The sequence below is a fragment of the Engraulis encrasicolus genome, unplaced genomic scaffold, assembly GCF_034702125.1.
Source record: "Engraulis encrasicolus isolate BLACKSEA-1 unplaced genomic scaffold, IST_EnEncr_1.0 scaffold_38_np1212, whole genome shotgun sequence".
Lineage (NCBI taxonomy): Eukaryota > Metazoa > Chordata > Actinopteri > Clupeiformes > Engraulidae > Engraulis > Engraulis encrasicolus.
Window position 1 is genome coordinate 352,884 of NW_026945687.1, and position 22,810 is coordinate 375,693.

Genomic DNA, 22,810 nt, shown 5'->3' on the forward strand with positions numbered 1-22,810 from the left:
ATAATCCACAATACTATACCCCTCTAGCTACCAACCCATTAAATCAGGTGAGAGCTGATCTTGTTGCAATCTTGGACAAAGGCCTTCACAATGAGTGGATTACTAAGAAGGAGTATGACTTTCTGCTGCCCAATGACCCTACTCTGTCTGTTTTCTACATGTTGCCAAAAGTCCATAAGAACATTCTGGAACCACCTGGGAGACCAATTATTAGTGGCATGGGATCAATAACTGAACCAGCATCAAAATTTATAGACTTTCACATCAAACCCCTCACAATGGCATTACCAGCTTACATACGGGACACCACACATGTACTCTCTATATTGGATGAAATTAAGAATGTCAACAATGCATATCTTGTCACAATGGATGTCGAGGCACTCTACACCAATATAGACCATGAAGAGGGCCTGGAGGCCCTGAGGCAGGCCTTACAAAAAAGACCCAATGACACACCTCCGACTGAATTCATTGTTGATCTTGCAAAGTGGACCCTAAATAACAACATTTTTTTGTTCCAGGATCGGCTTTTCCGCCAAAAGAAAGGTACCGCTATGGGGGCTGCGTATGCACCTAATTTTGCAGGCCTCTTCATGGGACTTTGGGAAGATCAATACATCTTTGGTGACGTGAACCCATTCAAACAGTTCATCAGATGGTATGGAAGATTTATAGATGATCTTTGCTTCATTTTTTCAGGCCCTTTAGAGCAACTCAAAGAATTCCATCAGTTCTTGAACTGTTCAAATCCAAACATCAAGCTCAGTCTTGAATACAGCCAGTCAGAAATACACTTCCTGGACCTTAACATCACAGTGGATGAACAAGGTTACCTACACACATCCATTTTCAGGAAGGTAACTGATAGGAACACCATTCTACACGCTGACAGCTTTCACCCCAACAGTCTCATCACAAACATCCCCTACGGCCAATTTCAAAGAATACGCAGAATCTGTGACTCTGAGATTGACTTTGATGTACAAGCTGATGACATGTACTCTCGTTTTCAACACAGGGGGTACCGGAAAAAAGATCTGGATACAGCTTTGGGTAAAGCAAAAGCACTAAATAGGAAGGACTTATTCAAGAAAACTCACCGCAAAAGAAAATCTGGAAAAATGTTCTTCACTACGCAATATAGCTCACTGTCATACAAGATCAAGAGGATTATCAACAGAAACTGGGGCATTCTTGATGGTGACCCCTCCTTACGTGAAGTGTTCTCTGAGCGCCCCCTAGTTTCCTTTAGGAGGGCTCCCACACTGAGAGATAGGTTAATGAGAAGTTACCTCCCTGCATCCAAACCTCCCCCTCATTTCCCAAAGCCAAAAGGCACATACAGATGTGGCTCATGCAACCACTGTGATAACATATCTCGCCAGAGCGCTTTTATGGATGTTTTCAGTGAAAAGGTATATTACTGTAAAGATTTTGCAAACTGTAATACTACACATGTAGTGTACAGGTTAGAATGTGGATGTGGCTGCTTCTATATTGGGCGCACAAAACGCAGGCTTCGTGACAGACTGGCAGAGCATAAGTATGCCATAAGGACTCAAAATCCCAGCTACCCCATGGCTGTTCATTTCAGAGAAGCTGGCCATACAGATCTGAACTCAGTGAAAGTAATGGCAATAGAGGTCATAAATAAAAACATAAGGGGTGGGGACAGATTAAAACGGCTTCTCCAAAGGGAAACTTGGTGGATTGTTAAATTGAATGCCACAAAATTTCCGGGCCTCAATGAGGATGTGGACTTTTCTCCATTTTTGTAAATATCTATTTTTTTTAACTCTGAATGAACTTAAGAATCGGACTGTGGGATGAAAAAGATGGTAGATTGAGATAATGAAATACAGTTTTTAATTATTTGTTTTGGTTGTGGGAGACACTTTGATAAATGGTTGTTTGTATTTACCTTGAGTGGTTGGGGAGGGGCGGGCTTTCTGTGTCATGTGACCTAGCTCTACCTCCTTACCTGATATACCTTTCACCTGCAATTGTTTGGCATGCCCTGATGAAGACAATGGGTCGAAACGCGTAGGCATGTAGCCAGTATTTAATAAAGGCTTTTTAAACTTTAGTAAGGAGTGCCTCAAATAGTGTTTTTTATCTTTTCATTGAAGTTTGGACGCCCAAGTTCTTTTTGATGAGCACCCTTTTTTACTAACTGGATACAGGACCCAGTGAAGCATTCCCTTTTCTCTTTTTTTGTGATCAGTCTGTGTATATTTGAGTGTATGTTTGAGTCAATGTCAAGTGAACATGTCCTTTTTGTCAAGTTTTTTTTTTTTTTTTTTTTTTTTTTNTACAGACATTTGAATTTGTCTTATTGTAATTCAGGCCCATGCAGCATAAGAAACTCTCCTCTCCAGTGCCGAGCTGTATGTCCATGAAGAATGACCAGTCCATGGAGAAGCTTCTACGCATGGGAGGAAATGTTCCTGCTGGCCAGAGGTGGGTATCAATCTTTTTTGAAGTTTTTGAAAAAGAAAACTCTGCACATACAAGCCATGTCTCATTATTATTTATTTATATTACCACCATGTCTTTCTTTGGGTTTCAGTAAACGCACACCGTTTGAGGTGCGTACGGCAGACAATAGACTCAAATTGAAAAAGGATGGTCGTCGCACACTCAGAACTTCATGCAGTTACATTTAATAAGACCAACGTTTCGGCTTACGCCTTCATCAGGGTCTGTGAGTGTGCGACGACCATCCTTCTTCAATTATTACCACCATGTCCACAAGCAGATGCGTTTCATCTCAGAACAAAGAAAGGAGTGCATCTTATCAAAGGGGAGGTGAGAGGTCCCAGGTTGCAGGTGGATCACATGATAGTGGGCAGCAACAAAACAACACATTATATATATTTTTTTTTAAATAGGAAAAATAAAGGAAAAGGAAAAACAAGGCAAGAATTGTAGGATGTCTCAAAGTCAAAATTGTATAAAGCAGCATTTACCATCGCTAACCCATGCCAGCACCATGAATCATAAATGAAATGTCATGACGAATAGCTAAAATAATTTTAGTAAGAAATGGTAGCCATGAAGAAAACAGCAGCCTTCACTCATACCCACCCCTTGCATCCCCATAGATGTGCAATACACACACCCCCATGACGCTTGTTTGCCCATCAGTGTCCAGTGAACCTACAAAGGAAAAGAAGACCAAGACATTACAAGAAACTGGTTAAAGTTAGTTCTTCATTGAGCACATTGGGTTGGATTGTTTGGAGTGCAAAGATCCAATAGGCCTCTCATTGGAGATAGTGGCGCTCTTCGTCGACACCTTGTTTAAGAGGCTTGACAAACACGATGCCCTCATTGAAGTGTCTCGCCATAGGTGACTTAATGTCATGATTATGTTACTTTTATGTTCGTATATTCGTATTATTGTTTCACATTTTGTTTTTTCCCAATGTATACAAATCCGCACAGACATTTTAACAAGTAAATCACAAAAGTGGTGCGGCACATTATTCTCCCCCTCACAGAGAATTACCTGCCAGTACGCAGGTGTAGAAAGGCATTGCCCTTGCATCTTTTGAAAGCAAAAAGTGGAGGCTGTTGGAAGGAGTAGCCAATCTGCGAGTCACTGGACAGTATGTGCCAGTGTCTTTTCACAGCTTTGGCCCCCTGTCCGCTAATTGCCTACCCTTGCTGTACGCTGTCAGAAATGACCACTTCCACAGTCTGTTGTACGAAATTCCCACACACAACTTTTGGCTCGACCCGATTTACCTGAATGAGCATCAGAAATTCTGACTCCACATACCACAGGAGAGATATTCACATTTCTTCTGTTGGCTACTTGAGACAGCCTAGTTTCACGGGCACTGCGCAAACTCAAGCAAACTGAAGAGGGCAGCTTTAAAGAAAGTACAGTACACAAATGGGATTTATAAAAAGTACATGAATATGAATCCGATTCTTGAATATCAGAAATCTGATATCTAATGATCATCATCATTACATACCAAACTGCCTCATCCAGAAGCATTTTGAGCAATTGTTTTGCACATGTGTTTGGCCAGATTATCGAGGTTTGCTATAGCAGTAGCCAGGCTACTTTTGTCACTAAATGAAAATATTTCCATCATAACTACAACTTTGATGATGCGTCACAAAGTCTGTCTGCGAATGTATGAGTGTGTCAAAGTCAGGTGAAAATGTCATTTTTGTCAAGATGTGTTTTACAGACATTTGAATTTGTGTTTGTGTATTCCAGGCCCATGCAGCATAAGAGATCCACCTCTCCAGTGCCGAGCTTTGAGTCCATGAAGAGTGACCAGTCCATAGATTTGCCTCCGCGCATGGGAGGAGATGTTCCTGCTGGCCAGAGGTGGGTATCAATCTGACATCCACACAGGAAACACACTCACCACTGACCTGGCAAGCCAGACTGTAACATTATCAATTTAGTAATCTCGATCTTAATACCTTGCCTGGCGAAAAGTAATCAGCCAAAGTAGGGCAGCCATGGCCTAGTGGTTTGAGAGTTGGTCTTTCAATCTAAGGGTTGCAGGTTCAAATCCCCTCTGACCTCTCCCTACATCTCCATCCATGGAAGTATGAGAACATGTTATGTTACTGGAAGAGAACTGCGCTCATCCAGTACAAGCCGTCTGGCTCTGCCATCCAGTCGCTCTAGGTACTCCCAGTCAAGATTGTTCTCCGTTGTGGTACCCAAGTGGTGGAACGGTCTCCCAGAGGCAGCAAGACTAAGCACATCCCTTGCAGCCTTCAAGAAACAACAAAAGACCTTCCTCTTTTGAGAGAATCTACTAGACTAATGCTTGAGCTGGCCTTTCCACCTGCAGACTCTTGACATGATGTTTAGTTTAGTTTAGTTTGTGTTTGTGTGTGTGTGTACTCATTATTTACTCTCTCTCTATATATATATATTTTAAAAAAAACCTAACCGCTCTTTGCAACTGCACTTGATGTTCTGTATATCTCCTGTGCATTTTGTATTTGCTTGTGATGTTGGCTTGATTATGTCCTCTTTTGAAAGTCACTTTGGTTATAAAGCGTCTGCCAAATGCAATGTAATGTAATGTTTCCCACCACCTGACAAAAAAGAACAGAAGTGTTTACTGTTTTGTTTTACAGGTCAATGAAGTCTAGTCCAAAGTAACCCATTTCCCGTTCATGCAAAACATATTGTGTCTATGATTGTGTTTTAATGAAGGCTACTTACGCCATAAAGAGGGATGTGCATAGCCTCGTAGCCTCCAGCCAGATAATTGAAACAATCATAGGCTCTGAGGGCAGAATATGACCGCCTGGATGATGACCGTCTGTGTCCCGACTACCAAGCACAGACGGCACTTCCCTTCAAGCGTAGCAATTCATTTGCAATCGAATAGAATCAAATAGAAGATGTAATATCCACAATTCAGCACCTCCGTTTTGCTTTTTCCATTCTCATTGATGAAAACACAATCCATGATGCTTGCTTGTTGATAAACCCGCCTCTCCTCTGTTCATCAAAGTAGTAATTAAGTAGAACATGCCCATATGAAACATCGGAAGATTTATTTAAAAGTGAGGCCAAAATGTTTGCCTTTAAACAAAACAATGTGAATTTCTGCTGCACTGAACAGCTTCGTTGTGACCTAAATGTCACCATTCTGCAAAAAAAGGAATATCGCCAAAAACTAAAAATAGATCTTTGTACGCGATTTTCTCCGTTTCGTTCAAGCCGAAATGTAGTGCTGGGGTTCGGAGCACGGCACAATTGGCAATCCGGTGTAACCAGAGAAGGACTAAATAATAAGTACAAAGGCAAAAGAATATGGTGTCACATGGATGCCTATTTTCGGTTATTTAAGAGATAAGTACAAAGGGAAAAGACTCTGGTGCCACACGTTTGTCTATTTTCTCTATTTTCCGTTATGTATTTTTTCAGTGCAGTAAGACTAACGTTTCGACATGCGTCTTCATCAGAGTCCTCCCAGGCTCCTCGAGGACTCTGATGAAGACGCATATCGAAACGTTAATCTTACTACACTGAAAAAATACATGACAGAAAATAGAGAAAATAGCCATACGTGTGGCACCAGAATCTTTTCACTTTGTACTTATCTCTTAGTCTATGTTTGTAGCACAGGGCAGTAGAGTTGCCCTGTCGGGACCCGAACTCAGACCTCTCCTGTCCTTTAAGATCAAAATAGCCAGCCAGATATATAGTATGCATCACTACTACAGCTTTGATGACTCAAAAGTCATTAGACAAAATGTGTGTGTGTGTGTGTGTGTGTGTTTGTGATCCAGCACAATGCAGTATAAGAGACCCTCTTCTCCAGTGCCGAGCTGTGTGTCCATGAAGAGTGACCAGTCCATGGATTTGCCTCCGCGCATGGAAGGAGATGTTCCTGCTCGCCAAAGGTGGGTATCAGTCTGACATTTACACAGGAAATATACTCAACACTGACCTGGTGAGCCAAACTGTAACATTAACAACTTGGTTTTGTTGCTTTGTGTCGTTGACTAGGGCTGTAACCATTTTGTAGAAATCACGATACGCAGAGTCACAATACTGTATTGCAGTACGGTCTTTCCAAGTTATATTACCCTTCAGTCTAGAACACAAATGATAGTGATAGTGTCAGTCAACTCAAGGTGTACATTTGTCAACAGACATTTTATAGACGTTTGACTGTGTGTGTGTGTGTGTGTGTGTGTGTGTGTGTGTGTGTGTGTGTGTGTGTGTGTGTGTGTGTGTGTGTGTGTGTGTGTGTGTGTGTGTGTGTGTGTGTGTGTGTAATCCAGCCCCATGCAGTTTAAGAGACCGTCCTCTCCAGTGCCGAGCTGTGTATCCATGAAGAGTGACCAGTCCATGGAGAAGCCTCCGCGTATGGGAGGAGATGTTCCTGCTGGCCAGAGGTGGGTATCAATCTGACATTCACATAGGAAATAAACTCACCACTGGCCTGGCAAGCCAGACTGTAACTTTAACAACTTAGTGATCTCGATCTTAAGATCTTGCCTGACGAAAGGTAATCAATTTTGCATAAAGAGAACGAAAGAATGAGACGGTGAGTTCATACTTTTGGCCTGTGCTGTAAGTACAGTAAGTTTGGCAGCCAAAAAAGTCTATTAATTTCTAGAAATTCAAAATGGTGGACATAGGGAAAATTGCACTTTTCTTACATGAAAATGTGGATCTTCTCAGTAATAATAAATATGTAGAATTTGATGGTGGTGGTTGGTATTTGTTAACGCAAAGTTAACACAACAACATTAACCATAATACACTTAAAGGGAGACAACATAGGATTAAAAAGTTGATTAATTACCTTCCAGATTTAGACAAGGCTCAAATGAGACATTGGTAAGCGAGCAGTGACTCTTACGATCGCTTGCTGTACCCTATCAGAAAGTACCACTTCCACAGTCTGTTGTCCGAAATTCCCACATCGAACTTTTGGCTGACTGACCTGAATGAGCGTCACAAATCCCCAACCCCCCCCTGCAATCAAGAGAATCAGCAACCAGGAGCTCAGCACAGAGTAGACAAGCACAACTACCAATCTAACATGCTGTAATTAGGCTTCCAGACTACTATGTAACAGCTTGCACACACGTTTTGGCCAGATTATTGAAGTTTACCATAGCAATATCCAGGCTACTTTAGTCACTAAAACAAAATTAATTTCTATCGCTATTACAACTTTGCTGATGTGTCACAATATAAGTCTGTGTATGTTTGAGTGTATATTTGAGTCAATGTCAAGTGAACATGTCCTTTTTGTCAAGGTTTTTTTTAAACAAATATTTGAATTTGTCTTTGTGTAATTCAGTCCCATTCAGCATAAGAGACCCTCCTCTCCAGTGCCGAGCTGTGTGTCCATGAAGAGTGACCAGTCCATGGAGAAGCCTCCGCGTATGCGAGGAGATTCTGCTGGTCAGAGGTGGGTATCAATCTTTTTTGAAGTTTTTGAAAAAGAAAACTCTGCACATACAAGCCATGTCTCATTATTATTTATTTATATTACCACCATGTCCACAAGCAGATACGTTTAGTCTCTTAAGCCATCATCAGTGCGTGGTACTCAGAACAAAGAAAGGAGTGCATCTTATCAAAGGGGAGGTGAGAGGTCCCAGGTTGCAGGTGAATCACATGATAGTGGGCAGCAACAAAACAACACATTATATATAAAAATAAAGGAAAAGAAAAAACAAGGCAAGAATTGTAGGATGTCTCAAAGTCGAAATTGTATAAAGCAGCATTTACCATCGCTAACCCATGCCAACACCATGAATCATAAATGAAATGTCATGACCAATAGCTAAATTAATTTTAGTAAGAAATGGTAGCCATGAAGAAAACAGCAGCCTTCACTCATACCCATGGCCGTAGGGACATTTGAGGCTAGCGAGGTCCGGACCTCGCCTATCATGAGAGGTTTTATTATTATTATTATTATTTTAACAGCAAATACAGTTGTGCTCATATGTTTACATACCCCAGCAGAATAAACGCTTTCTTTGCGATTTCTCACAAAATATGAAGGATTACACAAAACCTTTTTTTTCACTCATTGCTAGTGACTAGCTTAAGATATTTATTAGCAATATTCTGTGTTTACTCTTTCAAAAGCATGATCACAACCCAAACTACCCAAATGACCCTGTTCAAAAGTTTACATACCCTAGTTTCTGATGCTGAATATGGCCCTGTTTAACAGGGACCGCTCTAAATTGTTTGTGGTAGTTGTGGATAAGGCTCTTAATGTTCTCAGATGACAAAACAGCACATTCTTCCTGGCAGAATGGTTGTTTCCTATAATATCTTTGGGTGTCTTGCTGGAACCTCACATTTGAGGTTTCCCCTGAGTGGCTCAATGATGTTGAGATCAGGAGAGTGAGATGGTCGCTCAAAAACCTTCATTTTATTCTTTCTGAAGCTAATGACGAGTTGATTTGGCTTTTTGTGTCGAAATATTGTCATGTTGGCACCGTTGGAATTTCAATTCAGAAATTAATTGGTTGGAATCAAGCCAATGGGCAAGGGAATCATTGCATTGCAATGATCATTGCAAGGGAAATTGTTCAGGAGGCATAGGACAACCAAAAAATAACTTCAGGTGAAATATAGGACAATATGAAAAAATGTTTTAAACTGTACAGGAAAGAGGCACTTGAGGAAAGATGGGCTGTTGGGGGTTGCCAGGAGAAAGCCATTACCACAAAAATGCAAACATGTTATTTTGCATATGATACACCAAATAGCACAGTGAGAAGCATCAAAATGCCTGTGACAAAGTCATTTGGAAAAATGAGATCAATATGGAACTTTTTTAGGCCACTATTAACAGTACCATTTGGAGAACAGTCAATGGAGCCTATGATGAAAGTTACACCATACCCTTCTGTGAAACATGGTCATGGACCACTGATTTCATGGGGACATTTGAGTTACAAATGCATTATACTTTTGATCCATACTCGCAGAATGATGAATACATTGCCCTGTGAAAAATACTGGAGGAAACTTGACACACATCAGCCTTGAAACTGCACATGGTCCATTGTTTGGACATGCCAACATGACAATATTTCAACACAGAAAGCCAAATCAACCCGTCACTAGCTTCAGAAAGAATAAAATGAAGTTTTTGAGCGACCGTCTCACTCTCCTGATCTCAACATCATTGAGCCATTCAGGGGAAACCTCAAATGTGAGGTTCCAGCAAGACACCCAAAAATATTATAGGAAACAACCATTCTGCCAGGAAGAATGTGCTGTTTTGTCATCTGAGAACATTAAGAGCCTTATCCACAACTACCACAAACAATTTAGAGCGGTCCCTGATGTTAAACAGGGCTATATTCAGCATTAGAAACTAGGGTATGTAAACTTTTGAACAGGGTCATTTGGGTAGTTTGGGTTGTGATCATGCTTTTGAAAGAGTAAACACAGAATATTGCTAATAAATATCTTAAGCTAGTCACTAGCAATGAGTGAAAAAAAAGGTTTTGTGTAATCCTTCATATTTTGTGAGAAATCACGAAGAAAGCGTTTATTCTGCTGGGGTATGTAAACATATGAGCACAACTGTATGACCAACTGAAACACACAAAAACATCTATAAACCTTTGTGAAGCGTCCTTTGCAAACTGTGGTTAACCTCCATGTGCTATGTGTTCTAGTTTTGCCTTTGTGTTCTGTTTTTGCGAGTAAATAAGGTTAATTAATATCGCAAGTGGTGCGACTCGTGGGAGAGAACGCAACTCAGCCGACATCGCAAGTGTTTGGTCGCGTTCGTGACAGCGCATTGCGCAACGCAAAATTACCATGCTTTCTGGTTAGAAAAATGCATTGAAATGGCAAAGTGTGCGTGTGCAGCCTGCGCAGTAATGTGCCGTCACGAACGCGCCCATTAAGCACGCGCTTGGTGAGATCTCCGCTATCAGAAAGCCCGCGCTTGGTGAGATCTCCGCCAACAGAAAGCTAACCGTTGTTTACCTAAAGCTCATGCGTAACAAGTAGGCTATGGTGTCTTAAAAAGCCATTTGAGTCATTATTTTAAGAAGGTCGGCTGCTGCATCAGCTGCTGCATAAAGGTAAAAGCATAGGATATCCATGAAAGGTAATTGATTGTAAATTGGAAAGCCTGTGATAAACACTGATAGAGGAGGTCACCGGAACATCTTCAGGTGTGGATATTTTCCTGTTAATTTGGACAAGTGCCAAGACTATCGACGTTGCCACGTCTTCGTCAGACTCAATCGCAGTAAAATATCCACACCTGAAGAGGCTCCCGTGACTACTGTGTCTGCATAGCCGTGACGCACCAGATGGCTCAGGAGCGCGGAGGATAGGCTACTTTTCTTTCTCGTTGATAGACTTTTGTCTTCTGCGCTTGTGAAGAACTATAACAACAACTAAATTAAAACAAAACGTTTGATGCGACTCGAGGAAGAAACATGTTTACTCCAAAATAGGTGGTTTACACTACAGCGATAGCTATCCCTGTACCTTTGGAGGAAACAGCTGAAGTGTAATTTCATTGGGAGAAAAAATATGAATGGCTGAGCAACTTGCCATCTGAGGATGTAGCTTATTGTGCAACTTCTGGGTGAAACTTTAGTTTCCTTACAAAGGGCTTTACTGACTGGGAGAATGTTGTTTATGATAAAAGAGGCATGATACCAAAGCATAGCCATTCAAAGTAAATAGGCTGAGTTAGCTGAAAACTACAACATATTTATTATTATACATGTCTACATATTTACTATTTCACATTAGGCCTATACATTCATAGAGGAGGGCCCTATATATAGGCCTGTGTAGCCTATATTTATTTATTTTATGAATTAATTTTTAATTAATATTTTTTATTAATAATGAAATTTCGGACCTCGCCTACTTCACATGGCTGGCTACGGCCATGCTCATACCCACCCCTTGCATCCCCATAGATGTGCAATAGACAGCAGCAACAAAACAACACATTATTTTTTTTTTTAAGGAAAAAATAAAGGAAAAGAAAAAAAAGGCAAGAATTGTAGAATTGTATAAAGCAGCATTTACCATCGCTAACCCATGCCATGAAGAAAACAGCAGCCTTCACTCATACCCACCCCTTGCATCCCCATAGATGTGCAATACACCCACCCCCATGACGCTTGTTTGCCCATCAGTGTCCAGTGAACCTACAAAGGAAAAGAAGACCAATACATTACAAGAAACCGGTTAAAGTTAGTTCTTCATTCAGCACATTGGGTTGGATTGTTTGGAGTGCAAAGATCCAATAGGCCTCTCATTGGAGGAAGTGGCGCTCTCCGTCGACACCTTGTTTAAGAGGCTTGACAAACACGATGCCCTCATTGAAGTGTCTCGCCATAGGTGACTTAATGTCATGATTATGTTACTTTTATGTTCGTATATTCGTATTATTGTTTCACATTTTGTTTTTTCCCAATGTATACAAATCCGCACAGACATTTTAACAAGTAAATCACAAAAGTGGTGCGGCACATTATTCTCCCCCTCACAGAGAATTACCTGCCAGTACGCAGGTGTAGAAAGGCATTGCCCTTGATTCTTTTGAAAGCAAAAAGTGGAGGCTGTTGGAAGGAGTAGCCAATCTGCGAGTCACTGGACAGTATGTGCCAGTGTCTTTTCACAGCTTTGGCCCCCTGTCCGCCAATTGCCTACCCCTGCTGTACACTGTCAGAAATGACCACTTTCACAGTCTGTTGTACGAAATTCTCACATGCAACTTTTGGCTGACCGACCCAAATGAGTGTCAGAATTTCTGGCTTCACATACCACAAGACAGATATTCAAATTCGTTCTGTTGGCTACTTGAGACAGGCTGGTTTCGCGGGCGCTGCGCAAACTCAAGAAAACTGAAGCTTTAAAGAAAGTACAGAAACACAAGTGGGATTTATGAAAAGCACATGAATATGAATCAGATTCTTGAATATCAGAAATCTGATATTTAATTATCATCATTACATACCAAACTGCCTCAAGAGAAGCACTTTTAGGGCTCTGCTTTGCACATGTGTTTGGCCAGATTGTGGAGGTTTGTGATAGCAATAGTCAGGCTACTTTTGTCACTAAAAGCAAATTAATTTCCATCAATTACAACTTTGATGTTTAACAAAATCTGTCTGCGTATGTTTGAGTCAAAGTCAAGTGAAAATGTCATTTTTGTCAAAAGTGTTTTACAGACATTTGAATTCATCTTTGTGTAATTCAGGCCCATGCAACATGAGAGACCCCCCTCTCCAGTGCCGAGCTGTGTGTCCATGAAGAGTGAGCAGTCCATGGAGAAGCCTCCACGTATGGGAGGAAATGTTCCTGCTTGCCAGAGGTGGGTATCATTCTGACATTCACACAGGAAACACAGTCACCACTGACCTGGTAAGCCAGACTGTAACATTAACAACTTTTATTCTCGATCTTAAGACCTTGCCTGTTGAAAAGTAATCAATTGTGCATAATGTCCCTTTCATTAACAGAAGAATACATGATTTACATCAAGTGCTTGTGCTACAGTCTGAGATTCACACAGGAAACATTTAGTAATCAGACCTTTAGATGCACTCTGTGGGATTGTAGTCAGAGTAGGTATTGCAACCACACTGCTTCCTGAAACTGTCCCACCTATTGCCAACTTTGATTTTGTCATGATCAAGTAATAAACTAACCTTCATTTATATGACCAAAGTGCAGTAAGTTTTGCAGCCAGAAAAGTCTTCAAAGTTCTAGAAATTCAAAATGTTGGACATGGAGAAGATCCACATTTTCATGTATGAAAAGTGCAAAATTAACTGTCATAATGAATGCGTAGTATTTAATGGTGGTGGTAAGTATTTGTTAACACAACAACAACACACTGTACAATAGTAGTAGATGGTGTGAGAGAAGCAAGTCGTCAAGTCACGTCGGTTTTATTGTCAATTTCTTTACATGCACTGGTCATACAAAGAATTGAAATTACGTTTCTTACTTTCCCATACGGATATAGACATGGTCTTTAGGTAGGGACATAGACAAGACATTGACAGTACACATACATTACACCCAGAATATCTATACAATACCCTCACAGACATATAAAGTGCAAGACTGGGCAACAGCAGACATATATAGAACATACAGTTAGGGCCATAAATATTTGGACATCTGCACAATTTTCATCTTTTTGGTGCTGTACACCATCCCAATGGATTTGAAATGAAACAAATGAGATATGCATTAACAGCAGACTTTCAGCTTTAATATGGGGTGTTTCAAGTTTCAAGTCAAGTCAAGTTTATTGTCAATTTCTTTACATGCACTGGTCATACAAAGAATTTGAAATTGCGTTTCTTGCTCTCCCATGCAGACATAGACTAATCTAGGTAAGGACATAGACAGTATAGACATAGACAGTACTCATACATGGACATAGACAGTATGGACGTAGACATTGCTCATACAGACATTTAAAGTGCAAGACTGGACAACAGAAGACTTGTAGAGAACATACATTAAGAGGAGGTATTTTGTTGTGCTTTTTCTAAAAGTCCTTTATAGCGTTCTGACATAGTAATAGTAGCATTTGAAGAAAATAAATAATTAAAAAAGGTTTTTTTTTTTTTTTTTTTTTTTTTTTTAAATACACCAGCAGCAGTATGTGTGTGTGTGTGTGTGTTTGTATGTGTTTTGTGTGCGTGTGTGTGTGTGTGTGTGTGTGTGTGTGTGTGTGTGTGTGTGTGTGTGTTTAGTGCAGGTAGAAAGTGCGGTGTGCGTCTGTGTGTGTGTACCTGTGTGTGTGTGTGTGTGTGTGTGTGTGTGTGTGTATGTGTGTGAGTATGAGTTGTGTGTCAGTGTGTGTATGTTTGGGTTTAGTGCAGAAAGTGCAGTGTGCTTGTGTGTGTGTGTGTGTGTGTGTGTGTGTGTGTGTGTGTGTGTGTGTGTGTGTGTGTGTGTGTGTGTGTGTGTGTGTGTGTGTGTGTGTGTGTGTGTGTGTGTGTGTGTGTATGTGCATGTGTATGTTTTGAGTTAGTGCAGGTTGAAAGTTCAGTCACAGATGTAGTAGTGCAGGTGGAATGTTCAGTCGCAGATATGGTGGTGGGGATGAGGGGGGGAGCGTTGTCAGTGGCCTGGCTGGCTAGAGGCTGACAGTGAAGGGAGAGTGGGTTGAGTGTTCAGTATCTTGATTGCTTGATGCATCGTGCTGCAGGAGGCTGAACAGTTTGTGTGCAGGGTGGCTTGTGTCTTTGATGATCATCAGTGCTTTTCGGGTGAGGCGTGCGGTGTAAATGTCCTGCAGGGAGGGGAGTGATACTCCAATGATCTTCTTCGCTGTGTTCACAACACGCTGGAGTGTCTTCCTGTTTTTCTCCGTGCAGCTTCCTCCCCACACTGTGATGCAGCTGGACACGACGCTCTCTATGGTTCCTCTGTAGAATGTTGTCATGATGGAGGGTGTAGCACTTGCCTTCTTTAGTTTGCGCAAGAAGTAGAGACGCTGATGGGCCTTCTTCGCCAGTGATGTAGTGTTGGTGGTCCAAGAGAGGTCGTCGCTGATGTGCACTCCAAGGAACTTGGTGCTGCTCACTCTCTCCACAGCATCACCGTCGATGGTCAGTGGTGGCAGTTGTTTTTGGACCCTCTGAAAGTTGACAACAATCTCCTTGGTCTTGTTGACATTCAGCAGGAGGTTGTTGTCTTTGCATCATCTGGCCAGCAGGTCTACTTCTTCTCTGTAGTGGGTCTCATCGCCCTTAGTGATGAGGCCCACCAGTGTTGTATCATCCGCAAACTTCACTAGATGGTTAGTGCTGTGGGTCGTTGTGCAGTCATGTGTCAGCAGCGTGAACAGCAGGGGGCTGAGAACACAACCTTGCGGAGCCCCCGTGCTCAGGGTCAGGGTGCTTGAGGTGTTATTCCCTACCCGTACTGCTTGTGGTCTCTGCATCAGGAAGTCCAGCAGCCAGTTGCAGAGGGAGGTGCTGAAACCTAGTTTGTCCAGTTTTCTGATGAGTTGTTGTGGTATTATGGTATTGAATGCTGAACTGAAGTCAATGAACAGCATTCTCACATATGAGTCTTTATTGTCCAAGTGGGTGAGGGCTGGATGGAGGGCAGAGCAGATTGCATCCTCCGTGGATCGCTTGGCTCGGTATGCGAACTGGTAGGGGTCCAGGGTGGGGGGTAGGGTGGCTTTGATGTGTGACAGGACTAGCCGTTCGAAGCACTTCATGATTATGGGCGTCAGTGCTACAGGACGGTAGTCATTGAAGCATGATGGTGATGATTTCTTCGGCACGGGTATGATGGTAGCAGCTTTGAAAAGTGATGGGATGACTGCTTGCTCCAGAGAGATGTTAAAGATGTCTGTGAAGACATCCTTCAGCTCTTCTGCACAATCCTTCAACACTCGGCCAGGTATGTTGTCTGGGCCAGCTGCTTTGCGTGGGTTGATGGTGGCCAGTGTCCTCTTCACACTGGCAGAGGACAGGTACAGGGGTTGATCATGGGGGGGAGGGGGAGTTTTCTGTGGATGAGTGTCATTTTGTGCTTCAAAACGGGCAAAGAAACTGTTCAGGTCGTTTAGCAGAGAGGTGTTGTTGTCACAGCTTCGTGGTGCGAGCTTATAGTCCGTGATGGTCTGTATGCCCTGCCACAGGCTCTGTGCATCGCTGCTGTCTTTGAAGTGTGTTGTTATTTTGTCCGAGTATTCCTTTTTTGCTTTCCTGATGCCCTGGGACAGGTTTGCCCTTGCTGCTTTTAGGCCAGCTACGTCTCCTGCTCTGAAGGCTTTGTCTCTGGCCCTCAGCAGTCTGTGAACGTCTCCTGTGAACCATGGCTTCTGGTTGGCCCTGGTGGTGATGTGTTTTATTTCTGTAACATCATCAATGCATTTTGTGATGTAGGAGGTCACGGTGTCTGTGTACTCCTCAATGTCAATGTGGTTGCTGTGGGTGGCAGCTGTTTTGAACATGTCCCAATCTGTGGTTTCAAAGCAGTCTTGTAGTCGTGACACTGCTCCCTCTGGCCATTTTCTCACCTCCTTCAGAGCTGGTTTGGTGAGTTTTACCTTTTGTCTGTAGGCTGGCAGTAGCAGAATCGTTAGGTGGTCTGATAGGCCGATGTGGGGGATGGGCTTTGCCTTGTATGCTCCTTGTTTTGGGGTATAAACAAAGTCCAGGGTGTTTTGTCCTCTTGTTGGAAAGTTAACATGTTGGTGAAATTTTGGAAGTACTGTTTTGAGATTTCCGTGGTTGAAATCTCCCATGACCACTGTGAAGGCATCTGGGTGTGCATCTTGTTGTTCACTGATTCCCCGATGCAGCTCGTTCAGTGCCTCGCTTCTGACGCTATTGGTGTTGCTAGGAGCGAGGTAAACTGCGACCAGTAGAATGGCGGATATTTCTCTTGGTAAATAGAAGGGTCGGCACTTGATGATCATGAACTCCACTAGTGGAGAGCAGTGTCTCTGTACCACCGTAGCATTTTTGCACCAAGCATCATGTGTGTAAACACATATTCCTCCCCCTCGTTTTTTCTCTGCAAGGGCTCTGTCCGCTCGGTGGCACGTAAGTTGCTCCAGTTGTAGAGCGGAGTCGGGTATGCCGTCGTTCAGCCATGATTCTGTAAACACGGTCACACAGCAATTCCTCACAGTTTTGTTCGCTGATCTTAGTAGCCGTATGTCATCCATCTTATTGTCCATAGATCTTACGTTTGCCAAGAGAATTGATGGTATTGCTGGACGAGTTGGGTTGGCTGCAAGCCGTGTTTCGACGCCACCTCGTTTGCCTCTCTTCCTAATTCTGGAGCACCTCTTTCGCCGTCTCCATGTAGGCGAAGCAGACGGGTCCGATGTATGCCGTCGTAGTATCCCCAGTTCTTCCAGTAGCTCTGTTGGTATATCCAATACATCGCTGAAGTTGTCCATTCTTATCTGCAACAGCTGTTGCCGACTGTACATGCGTTCCGACATAGTTTCCGACGATAGACATTTCGAATGACACATTATAACACAAATAAACACTGCGAGTTGGGAGAGTAAGGAGTCGCTGCAGCTACGTGCGCCACGTCCGGAAGTTTGCGTCCAAATCGAGTGAACTGTGAAGGAATTATGACATTTTCTATTAGTGCCACCCCTTTTTTAAGGGACCAAAAGTAATTGGACAGTCTAGTATTTATACATCAAACTTTCAATTTTTAATTATTTGGTTGCAAATACTTTTCAGTCAGTTACAGCCTGTAATTTGCAATCCATAGACATCAATAGACACTGGGTTTTATCCCTGGTGATGCTATAGTGAGCTCTATCGCAACAGTCTTCAGTTCCTGCTTATTCTTAGGGTATTTTCCCTTCAGTTTTGCCAGCAGCAAGTGAAATGCTTGCTCAACCGTACTCAGGTGAGGTGATTGACTGGACCATTGAATAATATTCCACTTTTTGGGGTAGAAATGGCTTAGTGGCATTCACATGAAGCTTTGGGTCATTGTACATCTGCACTGTGAAGCATTGTCCAATGAGTTCAGAACCATTAGGTTTAATATGACATGATAATATAGCCTGAAAATCTTCAGAATTCATCCTGTGGCTTTTGTTGGTAGTCCTCATCATCAATAAATACAAGGGGAAAATAGTATTGACAGATATGCATGCCCACACCATGACACTACCACCACCATGATTCACTGATTGGGTGGTATGCTTTGAATCATGAGCAGTTCCTTCCCTTCTCTATACTCCTTTCTTCCCATTACCCTTGTACAAGATGATTTTTGTCTCCTCTGTCCATAGGATGTAGCTCAAGACCTATACAGTCTTTTAAAGATGTTGTTTGTCAAAGCCAAATCTGGTATTGCTATTTCTGATGCTATCAATAATTTACATCTTTTAGTGAACCCTCTGTATTTCCTATGGTGAAGTGTTCCTGAATGTTCTTGATCTTTTTCTCGATTGTTGCCTTGGACATGTATCCACCGTTCACCTGGACACTGTTCTACATCTGGCAAACTGTTGGGAGATGGGTTTTTGTTCACCAGATACAGAATATTGTCTGTCATCCACAACATATGTCTTCCATGTCTGCCAGGTAATTTGGTGTTGCTCTGGTATTTCTTTTTTCCAACATTCTGAACTCTTGAGTTAATCATATTCAATGTTTCCCCATCTCTAAAATGGGTTTGTTTTGATTTTTTTCAACCTTATGATGGCTTGCATCACTGATGGTGACAGGTGGACTTTGGATCTCATAGACATTCCGTAAAAATATATGGAAATGCAAATGGAACACTTCAAATTACTCTAAGACCTTGTTTTGACATCTTGGTGATGGTGTAGTAAGGGAATAACACACATCTGACTGGAAAATAGCTGAGAAGCCTACTGTCCAATTACTTTTGATCCCTTGAAAAGTGGGCAACACAGACAAAAAACGTTGCTATTTCATTCTTGTTAATGCGATATGGATGTTAACACCTTCACATTAACGCTAAGAGTCTACAGTTAATGCACAGCTTGTTTGTTTAATTTCAAATCCATTGTGGTGGGGTATAGGGTGGAAAAGGATGATAATTGTGTTGCTGTCCAAATATTTCTGGCCCTAACTGTATATTAAGAAGATGTATCGAATAAGTTTGGATATTGCAACCAACGTGCAACTACATAAGACATTTTTGTCACGTTATATGTAGGCATTAAATAGCCTCGCAAAGCTCCTACCGTCTACAGTTTCACACAAACACATGTTTTACAAGATGGTCGTTTTCTTCTGATGATGACTTGACTCTTATCAAAGTTGCTGCTAACTTTTGGTCACTATGCTTCGTGGCCAACAAAGTTAACAAGACATGATCAACGCATTGCCTGTTCAGTTTTTATTTTCCAGCGGGCACATTTGTTGTAACAAACTCCAAACTCATGTCTCGCATCGGATGATTTCATGGTAAAGTGTAGTGGAGAACCACCCGTCCTGTCAGTGTCGCTTCACATAGTCTTGGTAACAGACGGTCAGAACAACGCACTTATTCCTGACCTGTTTACTTATCAAAACTTCCCTGCTCTTGACATGTTGCGTTTAAAGATTTCATCAATGCTCTGATGGCCAGTGTTAGGACGGGAGACAATCGGAAGTGCCGAGTGGGAGAGGGATGCGTCTTTGGATGGGTTCACGGTCAACATGCGCTGACATGGATCATTATCTAGCATAGAACTTTTGCGCATCACCTCGTGGGCCAGATATGATATCGTGACCATATTTTGTGTTTGAAATGTCTTGTAGACTGATAAATAATGACGAAAATAATGGATCTTTAATTTTATCATAAGAAATGAGCAAATTACGTGCAATTCCGCGTTTATAACCAAATTCCGTTTTAATGTCTACATTCCGTGATTCCGTCCGTGTTTTCTGTATCGCAGAAATCATAGGGCTCTATATTAGGTGTAGGTCTGCATATTAGGCTATATATACAGTATATTAGGTGTAGGTCTGCATATTAGGCTATACAGTATATTAGGTGTAGGTCTGCATATTAGGCTATATATACAGTATATTAGGTGTAGGTCTGCATATTAGGCTATACAGTATATTAGGTGTAGGTCTGCATATTAGGCTGTATATACAGTATATTAGGTGTAGGTCTGCATATTAGGCTATACATTATATTAGGTGTTGGTCTGCATATTAGGTTATACGGATATACAGTATATTAGGTGTAGGTCTGCATATTAGGCTATAGTATATTAGGTGTAGGTCTGCATATTAGGCTATATACATAGTATATTAGGTGTAGGTCTGCATATTAGTCTATATATACAGTATATTAGGTGTGTAGGCTATAGGCTCGAGCTAATACAGTAAGCAGACCATTTTCTCACACTGGGAGAGGTTTTATGACAGCATAAATAATTTTGTTTGTTTTTTTGTCTTTCTGCACACTGTTTCCATTCTGGTCCATTTAGTGTGGAGATTCAACAGGCCCACAAATCACACCTGCTGGAGAGGTCCAAGTGTCTGATGGAGGGACTCACACATCAGGGAAGCTCCACGCTGCTCAGGAAGATCTACACTGACCTTTACATCACGGCGGGGGGAGGATGGAGTGTCAATGAAGAACACGAGGTCAGACAGATAGAGAGGGCATCCTGGAAAGAAGCAGCACAAGACATACCAGGAGAAGATGAAGAACACGAGATCAGACAGATAGAGAGGGCATCCTGGAGAGAAGCTGCACAAGGAATGTCAGTCAGCTCCAAACTGCTCATCGCAAGTGGAGGAGGAGGATGGCGGGGCTATGCAGAACGTGCACTCAGACAGATGCAGAGAGACAGGCCAATAAAATGCAGCGACATCATCTATCGCTTATCTGAAAAAGTCAGTCAGTTACCTGATCAAGTCAAGCCCTCATCTAAAGAAGTAAATCACGTGGCTAAGAAAGTCAAACCAATTGGAATATTACTGACAAAGGGAGTGGCTGGCATTGGAAAAACCGTCTCTGTGCAGAAGTTCATTCTGGACTGGGCTGAAGGCACATCCAATCAGGATGTCGACTTCATATTTCCTCTTCCTTTCCGAGAGCTGAACCTGATGAAGGAGAAAACAATCAGTCTAGTTGATCTCATTAGGCACTTTTTCTCAGATTTGAAGGATCTGAGAGTCTTCACCAGTTTAGAGAACAGAGTCATGTTCATCTTTGATGGTCTGGATGAGTGTCGACTTCCCCTAGATTTTCGCTCCAACCCTGAGTGCTCTGATGTGACAAAGTCAGTGCCAGTGGACGTGCTGTTGACAAATCTCATCAAGGGCAAGCTGCTGCCCTCAGCGCTCCTCTGGATCACCACCCGACCAGCAGCAGCCAATCAGATCCCTCGGGAGTGTGTGAACCAGGTGACAGAAATAAGGGGATTTAACGACCCACAGAAGGAAGAGTACTTCAGGAAGAAGCTCTGTGATGAGAGCCTGGCCAGCAGAATCATCGCTCACCTGAAGTCATGCAGGAGCCTCTTCATCATGTGCCACATTCCGGTCTTCAGCTGGATTTTAGCTACAGTAGTAGAGAGAACATCAGATGGATCAGGGAGTGTAGAGATGCCAAGGACTCTCACTCATATGTACACACGCTTCCTCATCATTCAGGTCAGAATTAGACATACCAAATACACAGAGCCAGAAGAGAGAGACGAAGAGATGCTTTTCAAACTGTGCAAACTGGCTTTCCAACAGCTGGAGATGGGAAATCTGATCTTCTATGAGGGAGACCTAAGGCAGTGTGGCATTGATGTCACAGAAGCATCCGTCTACTCAGGAGTGTGTACTCAGATCTTCAGAGAGGAGGCTGGACTGTACCAGGGGAAAGTGTTCAGCTTTGTGCATCTCAGTATTCAGGAGTTTCTGGCAGCGTTATATGTGTTCCTCTGCTTCATTAACGGAGAAAGAAACATGTCTGACCAACAGCAAACCTCTGAGCTCTCTGCTCTGTTCAGGGCAGCAACGCTTCAGGACCTACACAAGACGGCAGTGGATCTGGCGTTAAAGAGTAGGAATGGACACCTGGACCTTTTCCTCCGCTTCCTCCTGGGCCTCTCACTGGAGTCCAATCAGAAGCTCTTAAACCAACTAATGGCACAGACCAAAAGCCAATCACAAAGCTCAGAGCAAACAGCCCAGTTAGTCAAAAATAAGATTAGAGGTCAGAGGGAGACAGACAGAAGTGTCAACCTGTTCTACTGTCTGAATGAGTTGAATCGGTATGCTGTAGTGGAGCACATTGACAGGAGCTCAGGGACTCTGACTGTAGAGGTGCTCTTACCAGGACAGTGGAAGACTAGGAAGTTTGTGTTTCAGACATCTTTAGAGTATCTGGATGGATTTTACCTGCAGAGGTACATAGAGACACCAGAGATGGATCAGACTGATCTCCTCAGCCCAGATGACGTCCTCCAGAAGCTGATACCATCTGATGTGTTCACGTCATCCACCTCAGTAATGTGAGTCTGTCTGTCTGTCTGTCTGTCTGTCTGTCTGTCTGTCTGTCTGTCTGTCTGTCTGTCTGTCTGTCTGTCTGTCTGTCTGTCTGTCTGTCTGTCTGTCTGTCTGTGTGTCTGTGTGTCTCTCTCTCTCTCTCTCTCTCTCTCTCTCTCTCTCTCTCTCTCATAGTGGCCTGTATTCCATTACTGGCCGGGACTCTAATATTGGTCTCGCTGTCGGCGGAGGTAAATAGAGGTCGGCCTAAAATTAGAATCAATGATGGTTTTCTGTATACGGGTATCTCACGTTGTTCTCAAAAGCCACAACTTTAACCATTAAGCTGGTTAACATTAGA

The 22,810-nt window shown here is 42.5% G+C and overlaps 1 protein-coding gene across 1 annotated transcript; it reads left to right on the forward strand.

The window, feature by feature from the left end:
* Positions 1-368: 368 nt before the first annotated feature.
* Positions 369-22,484, forward strand: LOC134443895 (NLR family CARD domain-containing protein 3-like). Its single transcript, XM_063193427.1, has 3 exons — positions 369-427; positions 2,350-2,463; positions 20,451-22,484. Exons 1-3 carry the CDS (start codon positions 369-371, stop codon positions 22,477-22,479), a joined length of 2,202 nt encoding a protein of 733 aa, XP_063049497.1. The 3' UTR covers positions 22,480-22,484.
* The last annotated feature ends 326 nt before the right edge of the window (positions 22,485-22,810 follow it).

Coding starts and splice junctions, on each gene's coding strand:
- LOC134443895 (XM_063193427.1), top strand. CDS start 369: ATGGATGTCGAGGCACTCTACACCAATATAGACCATGAAGAGGGCCTG. Junction 428..2,349: donor GAGGGCCTGGAGGCCCTGAG/GCAGGCCTTACA, acceptor ATTGTAATTCAG/GCCCATGCAGCATAAGAAAC. Junction 2,464..20,450: donor AATGTTCCTGCTGGCCAGAG/GTGGGTATCAAT, acceptor TGGTCCATTTAG/TGTGGAGATTCAACAGGCCC.